This window comes from Eumetopias jubatus, unplaced genomic scaffold, assembly GCF_037043125.1.
Source record: "Eumetopias jubatus isolate StellerSeaLion01/CBP00866 unplaced genomic scaffold, mEumJub1_p1.0 scaffold_1, whole genome shotgun sequence".
NCBI classification, from domain to species: domain Eukaryota; kingdom Metazoa; phylum Chordata; class Mammalia; order Carnivora; family Otariidae; genus Eumetopias; species Eumetopias jubatus.
This window is the reverse complement of record NW_028274807.1, coordinates 71,586,723-71,613,327: the sequence shown is the minus strand read 5'-3', so window position 1 is coordinate 71,613,327 and position 26,605 is coordinate 71,586,723. Positions and strand designations below refer to the sequence as shown.

The window sequence follows — 26,605 nt, the reverse complement described above, 5'->3', positions numbered from 1 at the left end:
ACGGGAGCCAACACTGTGGCTCTTGGGGCAGTGGGATCTCTTCAGGGGGCTTCTTTCAGGATACTACCTCTTCTACAAAGCCCATCCTGAAGCCTTGCCAGGAACTCCCACTACACGTACATGTCCCTCTTTTAGAAGACTTACAGGACTTCTAATGATTCATTAATTTATGTACAGGTCTCATTTCCCTCCTTGAAGGCAGAGGCGAAGGGCCGCTTCCCTCCCAGACTAGCTGCGTAATTTGCAGCAGCACCGTTGGTGTTGAAATGAGACGAAATGTGCTATGTGCCACACATCCTGGCCTGAGACTTTGTATCTGGGTGGAGGAACAGCTTTTTACAAGGGGGTGAGGGGAACAGGAGGGCAGAAAGGAGACAGAATCTTGGCACACGCTGGACTGGGAGTGAATTGGGTCCCACATCAGCTCCACTTCCATGTTCAACCCCAGAGCTGAGAGTTTCTCTAGTTTCAAAGTCAGCAGCCAGGACCTCGGAAATAGGGGAGAGATTTAAGGGGTTCTGAGAATGACTTTGTCAGACTCATTTAGACCCAGGCCTTCAGCTGGCCCTATCTCTTGGGAGTCCCCATGCGTCCTGCCTGTCTCTGAGAGCTTACTGGTGATGTTCTAGAGGGCAGGGCAACTGGGAGATAAAAGGAGCAAAAGCTCAGGCTGAACAAACTGATTCCTTGGCTAGCCGACTTGGGAAAGGTCTGCTGAGAATGACCCTGAAAGGTGGGCAGAGATGCCTCTTTTGGTTTAATGATTGGCTTAGTCCGGGTTCCCGGGAAAAACACTCTGAGCAAGAATTTAGGTGGAGGTAGTTTATTTTGGGAACAAATCCCAAGGAACAGGAGTGGAGGGGTGGGAAGATCAGGCAAGCAAAGAAGAACAGAGAAGAGCAAGCAAAGGGTTCAGTACTGAACTGATAAAGTTGGGCATCACCCTGGGCAACTGGGGCTCTATCCTCTTAGCTACACAGAATGCTCCTCAGAACTGCCAACCAGAAGAATGGAAGAGGGGAGCATTTCTCCACCAGCTCAAAGCGTTAGTTCTTTTGCATTTGCAGGTATGCGCATGTGTCAGAATGGGCAGGGATTTCCCTGCAGGGGTCCCTGGCTGCTGTGACAGTGAAAACCAGAGGCAAGAAGACAACAGGTGCAGCCAAGGCAAGGTGCTCTCAGGTAACACCTGTATGCAATCGTTTGTCACAGCAAAGGTGGAATAAAAAGATGGGTTGGGAAGCTGTGAGGTCAGCCACAGGTGCAGTCTGATATAACTTCAGGTGCAATGTCCTTTCCCTGCCTTCCATAAATAGAACTACGTTTCCATTTAATTCTCAGTTCAAAGTCAGGACCTCTGGTTTTTCTAGGTGGAAACACTAATTCTTCCTTTAATTAAATGCTTTTCTAGCAATGCATAACCCTCAAAGTGTAACCAGCAACCCAATGTAACGATTTATGTTATGGCTGTGGCATGGCGTACAGAGTGAGTATTCTGAAACACAACACCTTAGAAAGTACGCTGGCTTGAGTTTGTAAAATGGGTACAGAGAATCAAGTGCATCCTGCCTTTTGATCCTCCCATTCTTCAAGACTCTATGTGTCAGGAGCTGGGGATAAAGAAGAAACAGTAACTCTCAAGAAGCTCGTGGAACAGAGCTGACAAGTTTCTTTCAAAGCCCTACCAGGCAAGCACTTCCTTCCCGTTTTCATCTGCATAGCCCCTTTCCAATCAGCGCTTCTGTAATTTGACGGAAACATAGCTCCTGTCACTAATTTGTGGATAGTCGGTTTTTCATCTCAGAAAGTTGGCTTGGTCATCCTGATCTGTGGCCATTTGGCCCCTGACGTTCTATTGTTAAAACTCTGGGAGCTGTGCTATTCTTAAATTACTTTTAAAGATTCATAGGAGTAATTCTTTCAATGCAATCCGATCTAAAGACAAATATAAAAACCACCCAACCAACTCCGATGAGTTCTAACGTCAGCAAACATGCACAGAAGCTGGAAGGCGCCTCATTCCTCACCAGGTTCCCTGAGTGCCTGGTGCGGCACCTGCTCCTTCCAGCCCGAGAGCCCCAGCCTCTCCAGAACGCGGCTGGCGGTGGAGATCAGCGCCCGGCAAGGGGTTAATCTCGGGCTGGGAGCCAGATTGGGGGTACCCTCTGCTGGAGAAGGGCCAGGCGAGACGCGGGAGGAGGAAGGAGAAAGCGCAGGAGCACTCCCCTCCCCCGCGACACCGGCGGTTCGCTCCGCCCCGCCCCGCGCCGCCGGGCAGCTTGCACCCACCATTTCTAGGCTCGGCCGCATCCGGTAGCCGGAGGAAGCCGCCCTAGTGGGAGCGTGCAGAGGGGCTTCGAGAAGGAAACGGCGGCAGCGCCCCCCCTCGGTCGTCCAAGCCAGGAGCGCGGGTATCCGCGAAGCATCGGTCTCAGGGGAACGCGCCAGCTGGGCCCTCCGCAGCCGGAGCCCCTCCACCCATTTGGTTTGGGGTAAGAGGAGGGGTCCGCATCTCGGCAGCTCGGGAGGGATGCGCCGACGCCCCCTGCTCAGTTTGGTTTGGCCTTGCGCGGCCCCTTGGCCGAGTCGCCAGGATGCGGGTGGGGCACAGATTCCTGTAGGTCTGGCCCTGCAGCTGCGGCCGGGGTAAGGGTGGGAAGATGGACGGGTCCTGTCCAGATCTGTGTCAGTCCCAGGTGGCCCTCACCCACCGCCTTCCTGGGCCTTCTGTCCGCGCTCTGGGAGCCCGCCTGGCGTTTATTCGGCATAACGTGCTCAACAGGAGGAGGCCCAGGTTGAACACGCAGCCCCGAGGCGCCCCAGGGGAAACCCTCGGCGCTCATCCTTACCCCCCTGCGCATTTTACGAAAGACCACCCCGGCACCCCAGTAGGGAAGGAAGCGGTCCAAGGTCATTTCATAGTCGGAAGCCGAGCCAGTACCGAAGCCCGTCGTTCCAGCCCCAGGCCCGACCCTCCCCTTCACCGCATCTCCCTCCTCCTGCCCCACATCGCGTCCTCCACGAAGCCCTGTTCTCAGGACTTGGGGAGTGCTCCTCCCCTCCCGCTGCGCCCTGGGAAGGATGGTAGACAGTGGTTAGTCTGCCGGTCCAGCCGCCTGGAGCACGAGCTGAGCCTGCGGATGCTGGAGGACCGGACGGGCAGCCGGACAGGGGGTGGGGTGAGGGGGGAGCACGGTGGAGGCGCCGCGGGGGCAGCTTAGGGATGCTGAGGCTGGGTCAGGCCCCGGCACGCCGAGCCGCGGGGGCGGACTGCGCGGCTTTGTCTGGGCGGTTCCGTCCCAGCCAATGGCAGCGCGGCTCGAGCCGAGCCCCTTGGCTCCCGCCTCCTGCCGGCGGGAAGGAACTCCGGCCCTGCGATTGGCTGCGCGGCCCTCCGCGCGGTATGGAGCGAGGTGGCGCGGGCGCCTCTCCGGCCGCCCCCGTTCCGCTAGCGTCCCTGAGCCTGCGAGAGAAGGTGTCTTCTTGGCTGTCCGCCCGCAGCCGCTTTGGGGAGGGTTTGGCGCTGCTCGCGTCCTTGAGCTCTGCTCGCGTCCTTGTGCCCCGCGGGGTTTTTTTCCAGCTAGTCGGCCAAAATCGGCCTCGAGTCAGCTGATGCGGAGTCACGGGCTAGCCCTGCTTGGGGGTAGTATGCAGAGGCACGTGTTTCATTGCGGAGGGCTGCCCGCAGGCCTCCTGCCGCCGGGATCCTTCAGGACGCAGCGTATGTCCTATTTTCTACCTGAGCTTTGGAGCCCGGCTGTGCTCGGGTTTATATGCACCCCTGGCCAACGTGGAAGCTGACCTTTGGAACTGGTGTAGCTTTCATACTCTCTCCATACACATGCGTATAGTGTCTGTTTCCTGTCGGACACCAGTGTAGATATTTTGGAGGAGGCGGAAGTCAGTGATATAACACGTGGATCCTATCTGTGGGGAGCGCACAGACCAGGTGGGAATTGGCGGATAGGGGCTGTGAATGCTACCTCTATCTAGTATTGCTTGCTTGGGTAAGTGCTGTTCCAAGTGCTGTTACAGAGGCACAGAAGGAAGGGATGGAATGGAAGTGTCGGCGAGAGATTGATTTTTTTTTTTAAAGTTAGGGCATCAGGAAAGGCATCTTGGAGGAGTGTTCTTTGAATCAGCACTTGGTCATATGAACAAGTCACATGAGCAAGACATGGAAGTTGGAGAGTACAGGGCTTGTTGAGCGATGGGGTAGCAAGTGGTAATGAGTAGATGAGAAAAGTATAGTGATTTGGAGGGGCCAAGTGAGGTCCGGCTTGTGTACCCCGATTTGAAATATGGTAAGTGCTTATGAGTAGAATGGCTCTTTAATTTGTCAGTTGTGCTATTATTATTTTTTTTACATCTCCAAAAATCTTGGAAATATCTTTGATTTTTCGTTCTTGCACATTCTCCATTAAATTTGTCAGTTAAATCATATGGGGCTCTACCTTCAAAAGGTAGCCAGACTCTGCCCACGTCTTGTTACCTTCATAGTTCCACCAGGTCTGGCAGCTCTTCTGTGTATCTCCAGTGAGTACCTTTTCACATTTCACTGGAGTTGTGCACTTTATGGCTATAAATTGTTTCCCTGGATTACTGCTCCAGCATATAAATGGACTCCCTGCTTCTGCTTTTGTTCATCCTCAGTTTATCCTTAAGCCAGTGAGACTTATTATATTAAATGTAAGTGTGATCGGGGCGCCTGGGTGGGTCAGTTGGTTAAGCCACTGCCTTTGGCTCAGGTCATGATCCTGGAGTCCCAGGATCGAGCCCTGTATTGGGCTACAGGCTCAGCAAGGTGTCTGCTTCTCCCTCTGAACCTCCCCACCTCATGCTCTCTCTCTCTCAAATACATTAACTCTTTAAAAATAAATAAATAAATAAATAAATAAATAAATAAATAGTCTGATCATAGTATTCCTCTGCTGAAAACCCCCTTAAGTAATTCACATATTATGTGCCTACTGGGTAGAAGGCACTGTTAGGTGTTGGGGATATGACAGTGACCAAAGCAGACAAAACCCTTTGCTCTCAGAGTTTACATTCTAATGGGACTGAGAGATAACAAGAGAAATAAGTACAATGTGTATAATGTTATAATGTAGTAAGTCAAGGAGGGGGGAAAATGGAAGCAGGGAAGGGGGAATAGAAAATGCCAGGGTGGGGGTGGGATTGATGGGGTAGCCAGGGAATGTTTAGTGAGGAAACATTTGAGTAAAAGACTGAAGTGAGAGAAGGAGACCTGTGGATAGTGAGGGGGAAGAATGTTCCAGGTAGAGGGACAATTAAGGGCAAAGTTTCCGAAGCAGGTGCTTACTTGTCATGTTCTAAGTATAGCAAGAAGGCTATTATAACCAAGGTGCAGTGAAGTGGGGGGGAGGGATGAGGACCCAGATCGTGGAGGGTCTTGGGGGCAGTCTATAGTGATTTTGGCTTTTACTGCAAGCAAGAGTTTGGTGCAGGAGTGAGATGATCTGAGTTATATTTCACAGGACATGTTGAGCAGTGTCTGAAGGGGGACAAGGGTAGAAGCAGGGAGCCAAGTTGGGTGGCGGCGATTGCAATAATCCAGGCAAGAAGTGAAGACGGCTTGGACAAAAATGGTATCAGAGGGCTCTAGATATATTGTGAAGGTGGAATCAGGATTTGCTGACCCCTTGGCTGTGGAGTGTGCAAAAAATCAGAGGGATCAAGAATGAGGAAGATGCAGAGAAGCAGATATTCAGTGCCATACACAAGCTCAATTTTGGACAGGTTATTATAAATAATAATAGATAACCTATTAAACATTCCAGTGGAGATGTTGGATGGGCAGGTGGATATGTAAGTCTGGAGTTTGGAGGAGAAGGCTGGTTGGAGATAAAGATTTAGGAGTTGGCAGCATGTAAATACTATTTAGAGCTCTGAGAGCTCACCATGGGTGTGGGAAGAGCCCACCAGTGGAGCCCTGAGACTCCCATCATTTAGCTAGCGGTCTGACTTGAATTTGATAGGCGAGCCCTATTATCCTGGGGATGGAATGCTAGCTTAATCTGGCAATTGTGATTATGGCAATTTTGACAGCTCTAGTAACACTTTCTCTTGGGGCAGGACAGATGACAAGTGGAGAGGAGGCACAGGTTTCTGTTATCACTGCAAGATCTACAGCTTGGCATTCTCCAAAGATGGGGCAAGCTTAACAATGCTGTGGAAAGAACCTGTTTCTCTGCATTTTAGCTGGTATTGTTTTGGCTGCAAGGAACAGAGACTTTAGGCTCATTTAAATCCCATGGAGAATAAAGACCTCGAGTGCCTTACAGAGCTGGAGGACAGGAGGGCAGACGGGTCTCAGAAGCAGCTCCGCCCTGAGGAGGCTCAGCCGTTGTGTTTCTCTTTTTTCTCCCTGCCCATCTCTCCTCCTTTCAGCATGTGTGCCTGACTCTTCTCTCTGCAGGTTGGCTTTCTCCATCCTCTCTGGCTTCAGGCGCAGTGTGGCATGGCTGCCCCCCTCCCAACTACTGATCACTTGTCCCTGCCTCCCCCCGACCCCCGCTGGCCGATTTGCATTCTTTCCCAGGGCCAGGGGACAGAATGATGGGTTCTCTCTCAGACCCAGTCCTCCATGGCCAGAGGGGAGGTCTCACTGGCCAACTACGGCTGTGGAGACCAAATCCTGTGGGCGAGAGACAGGTCGGAGAGGGCAGGGATCAGGTGAGCAGGACAGACACCCAAAAGATGACCACTTTCAGAGAATGTTGGTGCTGTGGCGTCTGGGGGGAGCCGGCATCACCTGAGTTTAATCAGGCGAGTGGACTGTCTCTCAGACTAATGGAAGTGCCTGCATTAGGTTTGCCTTTGCTGAACTGGGCTGTGTAGATAAATCCTTGGCTTTTCCTGGAGGTCTCTGTCACACACAGCTATATGAGTCCCCTCTGCATCTATGATAAAATGGTGGTGAGACCATCGTCTACTATATCATTTAATGTTCCTCTATAATGCTTTTAGACTTTGGTTCCAGAATAGTCCTCTCTTTAAAGAATAATGGTCATCTTTTTTGAATTAGGGCTTTAAACCTTGTCAGGTTTCCCTTTTGTATGGCCTTCAGGAAGCCCCAGTTGACTATGCAGTTAGCATGTGTAGCTGAGCTGGGCTGGAACTTTTAGGCAAGCCTATACTAAGCAACCAGAAGGGAAATAGCCAAAGGATAATATGTGTCTATCTGAGTAGGGATTTCAAACTTAAATGCTCATAGAGTCCATAAGTTAACAAAAGTAATTGAGTGCCTTACAGAGCTGGAGGACAGGAGGGCAAACGGGTCTCAGAAGCAGCTCCACCCTGAGGAGGCTCAGCCGTTGTGTTTCTCTTTTTTCTCCCTGCCCATCTCTCCTCCTTTCCGCATGTGTGCCTGACTCTTCTCTCTGCAGGTTGGCTTTAAGATAGATAGTAAGTGTATACTTTGTACTGAGTTCAAGCATAATTTAGCTGCCTAGTTACATTGCCTTTTTTTTTTTTAAGAGTTTATTTATTTATTTGAGAGAGAGAATGAGATAGAGCATGAGAAGGAAGGGTCAGAGGGAGAAGCAGACTCTGCTGAGCAGGGAGCCTGATGCGGGACTCGATCCCGGGACTCCAGGATCATGACCTGAGCTGACGGCAGTCGCTTAACCAACTGAGCCACCCAGGTGCCCCTACATTACCTTTTAAAACACTAGGCTGGCCAAACAGAAACAGCCAGGTAGAACACATTGGAGGCAGGCTGCCAATTCTCAGAACTTCGAATCTCACACAGAAGCTCACGGGTCTTAAGCTCCTTAGTGTGGGGTCCCTTTACAGGAGCATTTCCTGCCTAAACCCATCCTGCCGTCAGTCGGATAGGGCCTTCCTTTCCCACGTGGTAGTGCCCAGGCTCATCCAGACTTCATGGCTAGAAACACATACTTTCTCTTTCCTGCCTAAGGCCTGCCTCCTGTGTTCCATTTGCCTGCTGGTGGCCTTGCTTTTTCCAAGGATTTCAGTATGGGGAATGTCTGTCCCTTGCAAGAGAGACCCTGATCCTAACCCACAGGAATGCAACCAGCTATGTCCTCTGTGAGATAGTCCTGTCAGCATGCCACAAGGGAGCCCAACACTGGGGCGAGGATGCACACACTGTTTTTTTGGAGAGAAGGTACATTCCACAGGTTATGCGTGGGTGACACATTGAAAATGGAAAGGGGTGCCCTGGAGAGTAGACCCAGGTGTTCTTAGTGTTAGAAAAGTTTCTCCCTTAGGGCACCTGGTGGCTCAGTCAGTTAAATGTCTGCCTTCAGCTCAGGTCATGATCCTGGGGTCCTGGTATCGAGCCCCACGTCTGGCTCTCTGCTCAGCGGGGAGCCTGCTTCTCCCTCTCCCTCTGCCTGCCGCTCCCCCTGCTTGTGCTCTCTCTCTCTCTCTCTCAAATAAAAAAAAAATAAAATCTTTAAAAAAGAAAAGAAAAGTTCCTCCCAGATTCCAGATTGGCATGTGAGCATCTTGATTTCGTGACAGTATCTTACAAATTTGGTCCCTGGAAGTCAAATCCTCTGTGCCAAGTTACCCTGGGGCAGCTGACTGAGTTGAAGGCCCAGGAGACTGTCCCCCTCCCGCCCCTCCCCCCCCCAAGATGCTCTGGCTTCTTGCAGCGTCCACCTCTCACAGCCATCTCTGTTTCCAAACCAAAAAGGCAAGTGAGCGCTTTTCAAGTTTGAGAACTTCACATTTGCAGAGAAGAAAGCCCAGCACTAGGCATTAAGATGGCAAACAGTGCAGCGTTGGGCGTATGGTGGCGAGCATAGCTGCCTTCTAAGATGGCAGACATCCCGGAAGACTGCATGGGAATCCCACGGCCTACAGCACTGTGTTTGCAGTGGAAAAAGCAACATGTTTTAGAAACTTAAAAAGGAAGAAGAGTTCTAAAATCCTCCCATTCTGTGTGTAAGAGACGACATCACAAAAAGTGCGTTATTCAAAGGGCTGAGTTTTCGTGTACTTTAAGCTATTTTTACTCCAGCACTTTCCGATATTGCTGACTTGAGGGAAAATAAAATTGAAAGCAGCCCTCTGTGTGGAGATAACATTGAAGTGGTCTCTGCCACAGACACTGAGCAGAAGGGATGAAGGGCTTTAATTATAGGCTACTGGATTAGGAGTCCGCCAGTGGCAGTGACCTCAGACTCTAGTCCTGTCAGGAGAGGCAGAGAGGCATGTGTTCTGCCAGCTCAGCCGCTAGGTTGGGGGTTGGGGGCGGGTGAGCACCCCCGTGAAGACTCTGAGCCACGTGGGCTTGTGCTTCCTCTGAAGGGCCAGTTTGGGCTCCATTCTGCTGTTGCCTGCCAAGTGCTTGCTATGGCAACTTCAGTTTTGGCCGCAGGCTGACTTTCTACACGCAGCTCATCCCCACTTGCAGAGACTCACTGAACGCCTCTTTTGTGTCAGGCTTCTTCTAGGCATGAGGGATTCAGTGGTGAACAAGATGGACAAGGCCCCTGGCCCCACTGAGCTTATGATCCAAAAAGGGAGGATGAAGTAAAGAAACACGGTGGTTTTGGACTGAAGAGTGATCTTACAGAGAGCAACCTCTGTGTGTTGCATGGGGGATCTGGACAGCCCCCTTGAAGTCCACAGAGTCAGAAGGACTCAGCCACCTTCAGTGAGGGAAGAGCAAAGGCCGGGGAGTGGGGGGAGGGGGCACAGAGGCAGGAAAGAGCTTCGCACACACACGAGAAGCTTTTAGAAGGCAATGTGGCCATAGAGCAGTGAGCAGAGGGGAGGGTGGTACCAGACAAGGGTGGGAAGGGAGGCAGAGGCCCATGCCCAACAGGCATGGAGAGGAGGCCTTTAGGCAAAAGAGTCACATAACTCGACTGGTATTTTTTTTTTTTTAAGATTTTATTTATTAGAGAGAGAGAGCACAAGCAGGGAGAGGGACAAGCAGACTCCCTGCTGAGCAGGGAGCCCAATGCGAGGCTCAATCCCAGGACCCTGAGATCATGACCTGAGCTGACGTTTAACTGACTGAGCCACCCAGGTGCCCCACTTGACTGGTATTATAAAGATCTTTCGGGGCGCCTGGGTGTCTCAGTCGCTGAGCGTCTGCCTTCGGCTCAGGTCATGATCCCAGGGTCCTGGGATCGAGCCCCACGTCTGGCTCCCTGCTCAGAGGGAAGCCTGCTTCTCCCTCTCCCACTCCCCCTGCTTGTGTTCCCTCTTTTGCTGTGTCTCTCTCTGTCGAATAAATAAAATCTTAAAAAAAAAAAAAGATCTTTCTGGCTACAGTGCTGGGAATAGTGTGGTGAGTAGGGACAGGAGTGGAAGCAAGAGCCTGCTGCATAGTCAGGGAAAGATCACACAAGCCAAGGGATCCCTATTTGTTTTCCTTTCTTGAGGATTAAACAGATTAAATACCTCCACTTGCTGCCCACAGTGAACCATGCAGTGGTTGGCTAGATAATGAATTGATTCCAGACCTAGTGGCCCAGGTGGCTGGTCATCAGTTAGGTTTGGGTGGCAGCACAAGGGCAGGAAGGAGCTGCCTCCCAGGCACAACCTCATTCCTGATAACAATGGTATAACAAAGCACAGGCAGGTGTGCAAACGAGAGGCTAGGATGGTTCACCAGGAAAAGAGTAACAGCTCGTCTGGCTGTGGTTGCCTTGCTCAGCTCCCTCCTAGCCTCCCCTTCCTGCCCTGGGCCAAAACTAATGCACACAGCAATCAACAGTCAATCATGCCCAACTAGTTCTGGTGCTGAGTAGCCTTAAGGTGACACCACGTGGTACATGGCCTTGTTGCAATAAGATTGATTTGACTTCAAAAGAGGGGGGTGGGGGGTGGGAGAGACTCTGTGTGTGTGTTTATGTGTGTTTTAACTTAGGCTGATGAACATGTGTCTCATTTTCTAGCTCCAGTCTCCATGCACCAGAGCTACTGATGAGTTGAGCCTCCAAGCCAGACCCTGTGTGTTGGTGGGGTGGGAGAGAGAGTAGAAAGTTGAACCCAGTGATTTGTCATGGGTTGGAAGAGCTGCCTTGGAGGCACGTGGCCAAACAGCGTGCAGGCTGATGCCCTGGGTGACCACAGATAGATGATCTGCTGGTTATGGGGAACACAGACAAGAGAATGGAGCCCCTGAGAGATGATGGACTCTGAGAAACAAACTGAGGGTTCTAGAGGGGAGGGGGGTGGGGGGATGGGTTAGCCTCGTGATGGGTATTAAAGAGGGCACGTTCTGCATGGAGCACTGGGTGTTATACGCAAACAATGAGTCATGGAACACTACATCAAAAGCTAATGATGTAATGTATGGTGGTTAACATAACCAATTCCAAGAGAATGGAGCCCCATGAGTTGGAATCCCTGAGGGGATGGGTCCCCAAGTGCCCCCTGTGGTTGCTACTTCACTTGGTTGTAGGATCACCAGTCTGGTCCCACCTTCTCATGTTACAGACGGGTGATAGCATGCCCACAGTTGCCCAAGGAGTTGGTGGCACCGCCAGAACTAGAACACAGCTCCCAACTCTTTCCATCAGATGAGGCTGCAGCTTGATAAGGGAGGTGTAGGAAGACCCTGCCCGGTACCGTGACCAGATGTGGGCCAGACAGACAGAGCCCAGTTGGACTCTTACAACCTGGAGTGAAAATGGCCACTCCTGCCTCAGCCCCTGAAGGGTACACCCATGGAGGCAACAAGGCAACACTGAGGGTGCATTTTGTGTTTCAGAACCTACCAGGAGGAGGCCCACTGTTCTACCTCTTGTGGCTGCCATGCTGACCGCCCGCCTCTTCAGACCCCTGTCACAGCTCCCGGGGAGAACCCTGAGTTGCTACGATAGAGAAAATGGAACAAGGTAAGAAATGAAAGGGTGGGAGGAGGAAAAGATGGTAGAGGAGTAGGGGACCCTATTCCAACCAGTCCCTAGAATTGAGCTGGATAGCTACCAGACCACTCTGAACACCCATGAAATCAGCCTGAGAGGTAAGAAGATGGATCTGGATCTCTACAAACAGAATATTGCAGGTGGTTGGTTTCGAGTATGAAGCAGGGAGCTGTGATTCCACAGGCACATATGGGAAAATAAACGGCAGGGGGAGGGAGCCGTGGTGATCATACACCCCTGGTGAGTGATAGCCTCCTGCCCTGGGGACAGGGCACAGACTCACAGACTGGTAGTGGCAGGGAAAGGACTTTAGGGCAGCCCCCCAGACTGAAACCCAGAGTGGCGGGGCCGCACGTGCGAACTGGGGGCAACTGGTGGTTTTAGAAGCACAAAGGGCAGAGACGTGCCCCAACCTGGAGGCGAGGACTGGGAGCGCTGCTGAGGGGCGCACAACCGAGGATGCTGCAGTTTATAGCAGCACAGACAGAAACAGAGATAGCGTGGCCTGGAGAGCTCAATGAAGAACAGACTGCGATCTCGCCACTCTGAGACAGATGGTTGGAAACGATCTCTTCTGCTCTGGCTCTCGGAAGAGACACTGAAAGCCACCAGGGAAAGCTGCCAGAGAACAAAAGCCCCCAAAAACCTATTTTCAATGAGCCCATCCCCCACCACAGGGGGCATGGCAACTCTGCCCAAACAGGGTTGCCTGAATAATAGTGCGGCAGGCCCCTCCCCCAGAAGACAATCTAGGAGAACAAGAGGCCAACAACCCTAAGGTCCCTATAAAACAGGTTCATCTTGCTTGGGTTGTGGTCAATAATTTGGACTCTACATTCCCTCAACCATCCCTCAACAGAATGACTAGGACGAGGAACCCCCAAACTAGGAAAGACTTAGAGACTGTGACTTCTGCCACAGATTTACAAATGGATACAGATACAACCAAGATGTCGGAAATGGAATTCAGGGTAGCAGTTCTGAAGACAATAGGTAGAATGGAGAAATCGATTAATGGCAACATAGAGTCTCTAAGGGCAGAAATGAAAGCTGAACTGGCAGAATTTAAAAATGCTATCAATGAGAGCCAATCTAATCTCGATAATATAAGGCTAGGGTAAGCGAGGCAGAAGAACAAATTAGTGATCTAGAAGACCAACTGATAGAAGGAAAAAGAGAAGACCAGGGAAAAACAAATCAAGATCCATGAAAATAGAGAAATAAGTAACCCCATGAAACGTTCCAATGTCAGAATTATTGGGATCCCTGAGTAGAGAGAGAGAGAGAGGACTAGAAGATATATTTGAGCAAATCAGAGCTGAGAACTTCCCTAATCTGGGGAATGAAACAAACATTCCTGTCCTAGAGGCAGAGAGGACCCCTCCCAAGATCAAGGAAAACAGGCCAATGCCCTGGCATGTAATAGTAAAACTTGCAAATCTTAGAACCAAGGAAACGATCTTAAGGACAGTTAGGGGGCAGAGATTCCTTACATACAGAGGGAGGAACATCAGAATAACGTCAGACCTATCCACAGAGACCTGGCAAGCCAGAAAGGGCTGGCAAGACATATTCAGGATACTAAACGAAAAGAACATGTGGCTAAGAATACTTTATCTGGCAAGGCTGTCATTTAGGATGGATGGAGTGATGCAGAGCTTCCAAGACCAGCAGAGACTGAAAGAATATGTGACCACTAAGCCGGCCCTGCAAGAAATATTAAGGGGGGTTCTATAAAAGGAAAAAGACCCCAAGAGTGATATAGAACAGAAATTTACAGACAATCTATAGAAACAAGGTCTTCACAGGCAACATGATGACAATAAATTCATATCTTTCAATAATCACTCTCCATGTGAACGGCCTAAATGCTCCCATAAAACGGCACAGGGTTGCAGATTGGATAAAAAGACAGGACCCATCCATATGCTGTCTACAAGAGACTCATTTTGAACCTAAAGATATATCCAAACTGAAAGTGAAGGGATGGAGATCCATCTTCCCATGCCAACGTACCTCAAAAGAAAGCTGGGGTAGCAATTCTTATATCAGACAAATTAGATTTTAAGCTAAAGACTGTAGTTAGAGACACAGAAGGACACTGTATCATTCTTAAAGGGTTTATCCAACAAGAAGATCTAACAGTTTTAAATATCTATGCCCCCAACATGGGAGCAGCTGTCTGCATAAGCCAACTGTTAACCAAAATAAAGAGTCATATTGATAACAATATGTTAATTGTAGGAGACCTCAATACTCCACTCTCAGCAACAGACAGATCATCTAAGCAGAAAATCAACAAAGAAACAAGAGCTTTGAATGACACACTGGACCAGATGGACCTTATAGATATATACAGAACATTCCACCCTAAAACAACAGAATACTCATTCTTCTCCAGTGCACATGGAACTTTCTCCAAAATTGACCACATACTAGGTCACAAATCAGGTCTCAACTGATACCAAAAAACTGAGATTATTCCCTGCATATTCTCAGACCATAATGCTTTAAAACTGGACCTCAATCACAAGAGAAAATTTGGAAGAAATTCAAACACTTGGAAGCTAAAGACCACTCTGCTCAAGAATGTTTGGGTCAACCAAGAAATCAAAGAAGAACTTAAACAATTCATGGAAACCAATGAGAATGAAAACACATTGGTCCAAAACCTATGGGATACTGCAAAGGCGGTCCTAAGAGGGTAATACATAGCCATCCAAGCCTCAGTCAAAAAATAGAAAAATCCCGAATTCACCAGCTAACTTTACACCTTAAAGAACTAGAGAAAAAGCAACAAAATGATGCCTAAGCCACGCATTAGAAGAGAAATAATTAAGATTAGAGCAGAGATCAATGAATTAGAAACCTGAAACACAGTAGATCAGATCAACGAAACTAGAAGCTGGTTCTTTGAAAGAATTAATAAGATTGATAAACCATGGCCAGACTTATCCAAAAGAAAAGAGAAAGGACCCAGATTAATAAAATTATGAATGAAAGGGGAGGGATCACAACTAACACCAAGGAAATAGAAATGATTATTAGAAATTATTATCAACAACTATATGCTGATAAATTAAGCAACCTGGAAGAAATGGATGCCTTCCTGGAAATCTATAAACTGCCAAAACTGAAACAGGAAGAAACTGACAACCTGATTAGGCCAATAATCAGTAATGAGATTGAAGCAGTAATCAAAAACCTCCCAAAAAACAAAGAGTCCAGGGCCTGATGGATTCCCTGGGGAATTCTACCAAACATTCGAAGAAGAAATAATACCTATTCTCCTGAAGCTGTTTCAAAAAATAGAAGGAGAAGGAAAGCTTCCAGACTCATTCTATGAGGCCAGCATTACCTTAATCCCCAAACCAGGCAAAGACCCCATCAAAAAGGAGAATTTCAGACTGATATCCCTGATGAATATGGATTCCAAAATTCTCAACCAAATCCTAGCTAATAGGATCCAACAATACATCAAAAGGATCATCCACCACGACCAAGAGGGATTTATCCCTGGGATGCAGGAGTGGTTCAACACTCGCAAATCAATCAGTGTGATAGAACACATTAATAAGAGGAGAGAGAAGAACTATATGGTCCTCTCAATTGAAGCGGAAAAAGCATTTGACAAAATACAGCATCCTTTCCTAATTAAAACTCTTCAGAGTATAGGGATAGAGGGAACATTCCTCAAGTTTATAAAACCCATCTATGAAAAACCCACAGCGAATATCATCCTCAATGGGGAAAGGATGAGAGCCTTTCCCTTAAGATCAGGAACACGTCAAGGATGCCTACTCTTGCCACTATTGTTCAACATAGTACTAGAAGTCCTGGCAATAGCAATCAGACAACAAAAAGAAATAAAACGTATTCAAATTGGCAAAGAAGAAGTCAAACTCTCTCTCTTTGCAGATGACATGATACTTTATGTGGAAAATCCAAAAGACTCCATCCCCAAATTACTAGAACTCATACAGCAATTCAGTAATGTGGCAGGATACAAAATCAATGCACAGAAATCAGTTGCTTTCTTATACACTAACAATGCAACTGTAGAAAAATTAGAGAAATGATTCCATTTACAATAGCACCAAAAACCATAAGATACCTCAGAATAAACCTAACCAAAGAGGTAAAGGATCTATACTCTAGGAACTACAGAACACTCATGGAAGAAGTTGACGAAGTCACAAAAAGATGGAAAAACATTCCATGCTTATGGATTGGAAGAATAAACATTGTTAAAGTGTCTATGCTACCCAGAGCAATCTATACCTTCAACACCACCCCGATCAAAATTCCAATGACATTTTTCAAAGTGCTGCAACAAACAATCCTAAAATTTGTATGGAATCAGAAAAGACCCCGAATTGCCAAGGAAATGTTGAAAAAGAAAAATAAAGCTGGGGGCATCACGTTGCTGGATTTCAAGCTATATTACAAAGCAGTGATCACCAAGACAGCATGGTACTGGCACAAAAACAGACATACAGACCAGTGGAACAGAATAGAGAGCCCAGATATGGACCCTCAACTCTATGGTCAAATAATCTTCGACAAAGCAGGAAAAAAGATGGACTGGAAAAAAGACAGTCTCTTCAATAAAGGGTGCTGGGAAAATTGGACAGCTATATACAGAAGAATGAAACTCGACCATTCTCTAACACCATACACGAAGATAAACTCAAAATGGATGAAAGACCTCAATGTGTGAGACAAGAATCCATCAAAATCCTAGAGGAGAACATAAGCAGTAACATCTTTGACATCGGCCATAGCAACTTCTTTCAAGATACATCTCCAAAGGCTAGTGAAACAAAAGCAAAAATGAACTTTTGGGACTTCATCAAGATGAAAAGCTTCTGCACAGCAAAGGAAACAGTCAACAGAACAAAGAGGCAACCCACAGAATGGGAGAAGATATTTGCAAATGACACTACAGACAAAGCACTGATTTCCAAGATCTGTAAAGAACTTATCAAACCCAACACCCAAAAAACAAATAATCAAGTCAAAAAATGGGCAGAAGACATGAACAGACACTTCTCAAAAGAAGACATAAAAATGGCTAACAGACACATGAAAAAATGTTCATCATCATTAGCCATCAGGGAAATTCAAATCAAAACCACATTGAGATACCACTTTACTCCAGTTAGAATGGCAAAAATTGACAAGGCAAGAAACAACAAATGTTGGAGAGGGTGTGGAGAAAGGGGAACCCTCTTACACTGTTGGTGGGAATGCAAGTTGGTACAGCCACTTTGGAAAACAGTGTGGAGGTTTCTCAAAAAATTAAAAATAGATTTACCCTATGACCCAGCAATTGCACTACTGGGTATTTAGCCCAAAGACACAGATGTAGTGAAAAGAAGGGCCATATGCCCCCCAATGTTCATAGCAGCAATGTCTGCAATAGCCAAACTGTGGAGAGAGTCACGATGCCCTCAAACAGATGAGTGGATAAAGAAGACGTGGTCCATATATACAATGGACTATTACTCAGCCATCAGAAAGGATGAATACCCAACTTTTACATCAACATGGATGGGACTGGAGGAGATTATGCTAAGTGAAATAAGCAGAGAAAGTCAATTATCATATGGTTTCACTTATTTGTGGAACATGAGCAATAGCCTGGAGGACATTAGGAGAAGGAAGGGAAAAAGGAAGGGGGGGAAATTGGAGGGGGAGACGAACCATGAGAGCCTATGGACTCCGGGAAACAATCTGAGGGTTTGAGAGGGGAGCGATGGTTTAGCCCAGTGATTAAGTATTAAGGAGGGCACGTGCTGCATGGAGCACTGGGTGTTATACAAAAACAATGAATCGTGGATCACTACATCAAAAACTAATGATGTATTGTATGATGAGTAACATAACATAGTAAACTTAAATTAAATTAAAAAAAAGAAAAGAAAAGAAAATCCCAGAGAGAAAATATGTCTCCTAAGTCATCATCAATATGGAAGCCAAACTTGAATCCCCATGTGAAATGAAAGCACAGGGCATATATTCTAAGCAGAAAAATCTGTAAACAGTTAAAGATTAATGCACCTTAGTGAGGCTCCGGCCAGATTTAAAAAGAAAAATCTTGCTAGACCAATGTTTTTGCATTCCTGGGGCAGAATTATACAATGAGGGATGGAAGGGAGGCAGCTGGTCAAACACACACATTAAAAAAAAAGAAAAGAAAAGAAACAAAAGGGTGGAGGTGCCCTCGAGGGTCACACTTGGTGGGCAAAACAGCTCCTCACACATGGATGCTGCAGGAGGTGAGAAGGCCTGACTCTCAGAGATGTCTGTCAGTACCTGCTGTCCACCAGCAGAGGAAACTCAAGGGTGTCCTCAAAAGAAAAGACCTTCACAGGGCACAGAAGAAGATCTTTCATCCCTGCTTTGTGTTTTTCAACTTTTTATTTTGAAATAACTACCCTTATGTGAAAGTTGCAAAAAGAGTACAGAGAGTTCCTGTCTCTCCTTCACCTCACTTCCCTGCATGTCAACATCTTACAAACCGCAGCGCAATCATCAAACCGAGGAAATTACTGCTGCGGGAATATGCTGAACTAATCTATAGACCTGATTCAGATTTCACCAAATGGCCTACTAATGGATCTTTTCCAGGTCCCACGTACAAACCAAGCTCCCATAGTGCATTTAGTTGTCATGCCTCCTCAGTCTCTTCCTACTGGGGACAGTTCTTCAGTCTTGGTTGTTCATAACCTTGACCCTTTGGAAGAATGCCTGTCAGTTTGGGTTTGTGTGGTGTTGCGTTGCGTGTACATTCAGATGTGTATGTTTGGAAGGATCTCCCCTAAGTGAGGTGATGCCCCTCTTGGAACATTGCATCAGGAGGCATAGAATGTTTTGTTTTGTTTTAAAATTTTATTTATTTGACAGAGAGAGAGAGAGAGAGAGCACAAGCAGGGGGAGCGGCAGGCAGAGGAGAGGGAGAAGCAGGCTCCCCGCTGAGCCGAGAGCCGGAAAACAAGGGGCTTAATCCCAGGACTCCGGGATCATGACCTGAGCCGAAGGTAGATGCTTAACCGACTGAGCCACCCAGGTGCCCCAGGAGGCATAGAATGTTGATGTGTCTCAATCCTTCGCTCACCTGGATAACTGCTCTTTTTAAATCTTACACATGAAACCAGTTAATTAAAATGTCCCGAGGCTTTCCTGAACGGTTTGCGTGATTTAGAGAAAGCATTAAGTACAAATTAAACAAGCAGCTCTTTGAGAACTTCTGGAATTGCCTTTTCCCAGGGGACTCAGAGTGCTCTGTTACCTCATTTTCTTCTTTTGCAGCCAGAGCAAGGAAAAAATAATATACTTTCCGTTCTTTTATATTTGAGAGGAGTGAAATTAAGGGTCAGGTTAAATGCAAAGTCTCAGCAGCTAGAAAATCGATGGTTATTTTCGATGCCAATAAATAAGCCTGTCTAGGAGAACATGCATTTAGGCTTTTAGGACCATTTGCTTAAAAGCATTTCCATGGGCTACAGAAGCTTGGTTGGAAACGGGCTTCAACTAGTAGAGGACATCATAGAAAAAGAGTAAGAAATGACCCTTCCCACAGAGGCCACATCCCATGGAAGGGGGAGTGGAGCCTGGCTCTCCTGAAGGACTCTGACCTGACAAGCTGCCCTGCTCACTGGCTCTGCACAACCCTTGGATTTTGAGTTTCTGGCTTTGGTAGAAGGCCCTGCCCCTGCCCTAGGAGAGGTGACTTACTGATGCATTCCCCACCTCCTGGATCCTGGATGCACATACCAACTGGCTGAAGGCCAGTGCTTGGCTCTGCCTGCCTGGGCATGACGTGTAATACTCCAGGATAGCCTGATCTGGGCAGAGTGGAGAAGGGCTCCTTTATCCCTTCCAGCCCTGGCTCACGTAGATTCTGTTGGCAGTCACATCACTTACGATTCATGGTTGACCAGACTACGTTGTTTTTACATATGCTGCCGTGTGAGACCATATTTCTCCCAGGCTGCGCTGTGTCAATGATATTTGTCCCTCCTAGACCCCATCTTGTTATAGCGAGCTTGTGAAATTACTTCATCATGACTCCTTGCCCCAGAAAGCCGGGTTACTCGTTATTGTTGCTGATTCATGATGGACGAGACACAGACCAATAAGATGGAGAAGAAGCCAGAATTAATGCTGGGCCAGCATGGGGTGGCATCTCAAATGTGGTCGACTGAGCCACCCAGGTACCCCTGGATAACACATTTTTATAAATATTTTAAAAACTTTATGTTTTGAATAGGTAATATATTCACATAGTACAAAATTCAAATGGTACAAAATAGTACATGGTAAATAAGTTTATCTCCTACCTCCTCTCCCCTGTTACCAGCTGCTCAGGTGTCCCTACCACCTCCATTTATTGTTCGTGGTTTAATATTTATTTAAAAATTAACAGTACCTTGGGGCACCTGGGTGGCTCAGGTGGTTAAGCGTCTGCCTTCGGCTCAGGTCATGATCCCAGGGTCCTGGGATCGAGCCCCGTGTTGGGCTCCCTGCTCCGCTGCAGGTCTTCTTCTCCCTCTCCCTCTGCCCCTCTCCCCTTTTGCTCGCTCTCTCTCTCTCCTCTCAAATAAATAAATAAAATTTTTTAAAAAGATTAAAAAAAAAACCTCACAGTACTTCTCCTTCTGGGAAGATGGAGTAGATGTATTTTCTCTATTCCTCCCATTGGATACAACTAAAACCCCCAGGTTCTATAAAACAAGCATAACAAGACTCTAGAAGATGGAGAGAAGAAGATGGATCAGCTAGGGACCTCAGGGTCCAAGAAACAACACAGTGATGAGCTCTTTAGGTTTACTTTGCCCTTCATCTCTCCCATACCACACTGGAGCTGAAGAGGCTAGCAACCCAGAAATGCCAGTGAGCTCAGGACAAAAAGCCCCAGCAGAAGCCTGCTCTCTCTAGCCCAAAGGCCAGCCTAGCAAGACAGAAAACTTGGGACAGTAATTGCTCTACTCCAGCTGAACACCACAGGAAAACCTGTGGCCCCACCCCTATCTGCACCTGCAAAAGCCAGTGCTGAGCCTCACCTTCCACGATCACCAGGCTGTAGGGGGTACCCCAGTCCCTCCAGCAGAGGTAGTGTCCGAGAAAGCTTTTGTTCTCACCCAGCAGTAATCAGGCACCCTGCCTGCTTGGGTGGGAGTCTGGGAGAGTCAGGACTTTACCAGCCTCTCAGCAGTAATGAGACCACACGCTCCCATGCATGTGGGGAGCAGTAGTGAGGCACTCCAACCCTTCCCAGCCAGGGAGTAGGAGTGGAGACCGAGTCAAGGTGGGAACTCCCATCCCTACCCCGCACTAACACTTCCCAGTTTAGTTTATGAAGGTAGTATTACCCTGATTCCCAAGCCAGACAAAGACTACAAAAAAAAGAGAACCTTACACCAATATTCCTCATGAATATAAATGCAAAAGTTCTTAAAATTTTAGCAAATAGAATTCAGCAATACATAAAAATAGAAACCATGAAAAAATGGGTTTCTCCAGGAATTGAGATAACACACAAAAATGCGTGTATTTTTGTATTCTAGCAATGAACTTGAGGATATCAAAATTTAAAACAATACCATTTAAAATGCTCAAAAAATGAGATACCAGAGGTATAAATACAATAAACATGTACAGGATTTGGGGCGCCTGGGTGGCTCAGTCATTAAGCTTCTGCTTTCGGCTCAGGTCATGGTCCCAGGGTCCTGGGATGGAGTCCCTCATCAGGCTCCCTGCTCAGCAGGAAGCCTGCTTCTCCCTCTCCCCCACTTGTGTTCCCTCTCTCGCTGTGTCTCTCTCTGTCAAAGAAATAAGTAAAATCTTCAAAAAAAAAAAAAGTACAGGATTTGTATGCACAAAACTATACAGTACTGATGAAAGAAAATCAATGATTTAAATAAATGGAGACCCATACTAAGTTCAGGGGGGATTGAAGAACTCGAAAAAGTAAAAATGTCAGTTTCCTCCAAATTGTTATAGGAGTTTAGCACAATTTCTATCAAAATCACAGTCAGATTTTTATAGATAAGGACAAGATTGTTCTAAAATTTATATGAATAGGCAAGGAAGATAGGATAGCAAAAACAATTTTGAAAAAGAAAAATAAGATGGGAGCACATAGCTCAATGAAACATAAGAGAGAATCCAGAAATAGACCCACACATATATGCCGGACTGATGTTTGACAAAGGTGCAAAAGCAATTTAAGGCAGAAAAGAGAACATTTCCAAAAAAAAAAAGGTCCTGGAGCCGTTGGACATTCATAAACAAATAAATAAACTTTGACCTAAGTCTCACATTATATGCAAAACTCAAAATAGATTGTGGGCTTAAAATGTGAAACATAAAACTATCAAATTTTTAGGAAAAAAAACAAGAGAAAATCTTCAGGTTCTGGGATAGGCAAAGAGTTCTAAAACTTGACACCAAAAGCGTGACCCATAAAAGGAAACATTGATAAATCAGACTTCATCCAAATGAAACAGTTTCCCTCTGCAAAAGACCTTGTGAAGAGGAAGAAAAGACAACTTGTAGAATAGGGGAAAATAGTTGCATCCTGCATATGTAACAGAGGACTTGCATCTAAAGCCTGTAAAGAACTCTCAGAACTCAATAGTGAAAGAACAAACAATACAGTTAGGATATGGACAAAAGAGGGGCGCCTGGTGGGCTCAGACAGGAGAGCGTGCGACTCTTGATCTCAGGTTGTTAAGATCGAGCCCCAGACTGGGTGTGGAGATTACTTGAAGATAAAATCTTTTTTTTTTTTTTAAAGAAGAATATGGACAAAGGACACGAAGAGACATTTTACCAAAGAGGATATACAGATGGCAAATAAGCACATGCAAAGATGTTCAACGTCATTAGCCATTTGAGAAATATACTTTGAAACCACCATAATCAGAATGGCTAAAATTAAAAAAAGTGACATCACCAAATGCTGGTGAGGATATGGAGAAACTGGATCACTCATCCATTGCTGCTGGGAATGTAGAATGCTATAGCCACTCTGGAAAGCAGTTTGACAGTTTCTTAAAAACTAAATGTGCATCTACCATATGACCCAGCAATTATTCCCCTGGGCGCTTACTCAAGAGAACAGATGTGTACAAAAACTCACACAGGAATGTTGATAGCAGCTTTATTTGTAATAACCCCAAACCGGAAACAGCACAGATGCCCTTGACTAGTTGAATGGTTAGGGGTGCCTGACTGGCTTAGCCGGTAGAGCACGCGACTCTTGAGCTCAGGGTTGAGTTCGAGCCCCACATTGGGCATGGAGCCTACTTAAAAACAAAAACAAGCAAACAAAAATAGTTGAATGGTTAAACAAACTGTGGTATATCTGTGCCATGGAATATAATTTAGCAATTAAAAAAAGAACAAATTACCGGTACATGCGACAATCTGGTTGAATCTCCAGAGAATTATGTTGAGTGAAAAAAGCAATCCTGAAAGGTTATATACAGTGTGACTCCATTTATATAACGCTCTTGAAAGGACAGAATTATAGAGATGGAGAGCAGATTAGTGGTTAAAGAGGATGTGGGGGGGGACAGAAGTGGGTGTGGCTATGAAAGGGTAACATGAGGGATCCTTGTGGTGATGGAAATGTTTTGTATTTTCACTGCATCTGTGTCAATATCCTGGTTGTGATACAGTGCTATAGTTTTGCAAAATATTGCCATTGGGGGAAATTGGGTAAAAGGTTACAGGACATCTCTCTGTGTTATTTCTTAACTGCATTTGAATCCATAATTATTTCAAAATAAAAGTTTAATTGAAAAAAAAAACTATCAGGGGGGCGCCTGGGTAGCTCAGTGGGTTAAGCGTCTGCTTTCAGCTCAGGTCATGGTCCCAGGGTCCTGGGATCGGATTGAGTTCCGCCTTGGGCTCCCTGCTCAGTGGGGAGTCTGCTTCTCCCTCTCCGTCTGCCCCTCCCCCATTCATGCTTTTTTTTAATTTCTCTCTCAAATAAATAAATAAAATCTTAAAAAAAAAAGGAAGGAAAAAAGTATCAGGAGGCAGCGTAAAACCTCAGGGTGAAGCCACTGAATTTGCAGAAGGCTTTGTTAACAAAGCTGTATCCCCGGACGGCGATTCCTACACAGTGGCAAAAATGGCCACTGCACCTGCTAGCTGACTTCGTCCCAGCTAAAAAAGGCTGGAGGAAAGAGGCTGTCTTCCTCAGCAGTACCAGCAGATTGTCCTCAGGGGCTTGGGGTAGGAAGCAGTGGGGGGGGGGGGCACACTGGTGGCTGAGGGTCCTCTGAGTTGTTTGCCCCAGGAACGAGGTCCAGGCAGGAGCACAGCGTTTGCTCACGGCTTCCTTTTCTCCTGCAGGCGCATGCTGATGTTTTACTCTGTCTCTTTGGTCCCTATCAGCCGTCGTGCTTATTCCAATGAGGTGAAGCCGGTGAGTGGCAGCCCAGCTACGGTGGTCACAGCACTTCCCTAGGGGCCCCCAGCCCTGGGCCACCCTCAGAGCGGGACTTTATTGCCTCTGGGATGCTCGGAGCCTCTTTCTCACTCTCTCAACCGCCCCACTTCCACCATCAGATGAAGTTGGGGGTTAAGAGTTTAGACTCTGGGTTCTCTCAGTCCAGGTTTCGGTTCCAGCTCTACCACGGACTGACTACCTTGGGCATTTCGGAAATATCTGTTTCCTCACTTGTAATGTGGCATAATGATCATACTTAACTGTGTGGAGTTACTGTGGGTGTTAAATAAGAAAAATGTGTGCACAGTGCCTTGCATATGGTAGGAAATGATAAATACCTTGATGATGGGTGTCATGATGATGGGGGTTGTAGATGAGGAACCTGAGGTCCAGAAGGGAGAAGTGACTTCCCCAGGTAACATTGTCAGTTGGTGGCAGAATTTGGGTTAGAACCTCGTCTCCTGATTCTGAGTCCCAAGCACTTTCCGCTCTACTATGGTGCTTCTCGAATAGCTAGAGGCAGGTGGGGAGGGCCAGGACTGGCCCACTTAGTAAACACTAATCGTTACTGCCCAGAGGAGGTTTGGTCACCATGCTGTTAGGATCCTGGGTTCCTAATGTGGGGTCTGACCTTCTAAAACAGGTTGGCAGCAAAGCCGTCCTGGTCACAGGCTGTGACTCGGGATTTGGGTTCTCCTTGGCCAAGCATCTGCATTCAAAAGGCTTCCTTGTGTTTGCCGGCTGCTTGATGAAGGTAAGAGATAGATCATCTTTGTTACCATTGTCCTTTACACATAGTTACTGTTTTGTAGAGTTTTAAAAATTGTAGTAAAATACACATAACATAAAATTTACCTTAACCATTTTTTTTTTTTTTTAAAGAGAGAGGGAAAGAGAGTGTGGGGTGGGGAGGGACAGAGGGAGAGAGAGAGAATCTTGAGAAGGCTCTACACTCAGTGCAGAGCCCGAAGGCAGGCTCGATCTCATGACCCTGAGATCATGACCTGAGCCAAAACCAAGAGTCAGATGCTTAACCAACTGAGCCACCCAGGCGCCCCTACCATCTTAACCATTTTTAAGTGTAACATTCACACTCTTATACAACCATTGCTCCCATCCATCCCCATAACACTTTTCATCTTGTAAAACTGAAACTCTATACCCAATAACTGTCCATTTCCCCCTCTGTCCACCCAATGGCAACCGTTACAATTTCTGTCTTTAGGAATTTGTCTATTCTAAGTACCTCATATAAGTAGAATTTTATGGTATTTGTCTTTTTGTGACTGGCTTATTTCACTTGGCATAATGTCCTCAAAGTTTGTCCCTATTGTAGCATATTACAGAATGTTTCCTTTTTAAGGCTGAATAATATTCCATCACATGTGTATATCCCATTTGCTTATCCATTCATCTGTCATTGGACACTTGGGTTGCTTCCAAGTTTTAGCTGTTGTGAATAAGAATGCTATGAACATGGGTGTACAGATATCTTTTTGAGACCCTGCTTTCAATTCTTCTCGGTATATACTCAGAAGTAGAATCGCTAGATCACATGATAATTCTGTTTTTAATCGAGGAACTGCCATAGTGTTTTCCACGGTGGCTGCACCATTTTACATTCTCACCAACAGGGCACAAGGGGTCCAATTTTTCCACATCCTCACCAATACTTTTTTTTTTTAATAGTGGCCATCTTAATGTTGTGAGGTAGTATCTCATTGTAGTTTTGATTTGCATTTCCCTAATGATTAGTGATATTGAGCATCTTTTCATGTGCTTATTGGCCATTCATATATCTTCTTTGGAGAAATGTCTATTCAAGTTCTTTGCCCAGTTTTAAACTGGATTGTTTGTTTTTATTGTTGTTGCTGAATTTTAGGGGTTGTATATTCTGGATATTAATTCCTTATCAAATATATGATTTGCAGATATCTTCTCCCATTCTACAGGTTGCTTTTTTATTCCATGGGTAGTGTCTCTTGATGTACAAAATTTTAAAATTTTTATAAAGTCCAATTTGCCAATGTTTTCTTTTGTTACCTGTGCCTTTGATGTCATATCCAAGAAATCATTGCCAAATCCAAAGTTGTGATGCTTTTGTCCTGTTTTCTTCTAAGCATTTTACTTTTGGGGGTCCTATACTTAGGCCCTTGATCCATTTGGAATTAATTTTTGTATATGGTATTAGGTAAGGGTCCAACTTTTTTCTTTTGCATGTGGACACCCAGTTTTCCCAGCACCATTTGTTGAAAAT

General features: G+C 46.4%; 1 protein-coding gene across 3 annotated transcripts in view; it reads left to right on the top strand.

Moving 5' to 3' along the window:
• The first annotated feature begins 2,408 nt into the window (after nucleotides 1-2,408).
• Nucleotides 2,409-26,605, top strand: part of BDH1 (3-hydroxybutyrate dehydrogenase 1) — a 41,730-nt gene continuing 17,533 nt past the window's right edge. Inside the window, exons 1-4 of one of the 3 annotated variants that reach the window (XM_028101062.2) lie at nucleotides 2,409-2,492; nucleotides 11,723-11,849; nucleotides 24,252-24,324; nucleotides 24,992-25,102. In XM_028101062.2, the coding sequence (XP_027956863.1) occupies nucleotides 11,767-11,849; nucleotides 24,252-24,324; nucleotides 24,992-25,102 (267 nt within the window). In that variant the 5' untranslated portion in view covers nucleotides 2,409-2,492; nucleotides 11,723-11,766. Of the gene's footprint in view, nucleotides 2,493-3,464; nucleotides 3,722-3,917; nucleotides 3,950-11,722; nucleotides 11,850-24,251; nucleotides 24,325-24,991; nucleotides 25,103-26,605 lie in introns of those variants that run through there. The other 2 variants (XM_028101061.2, XM_028101064.2) reach the window with 2 other exon arrangements.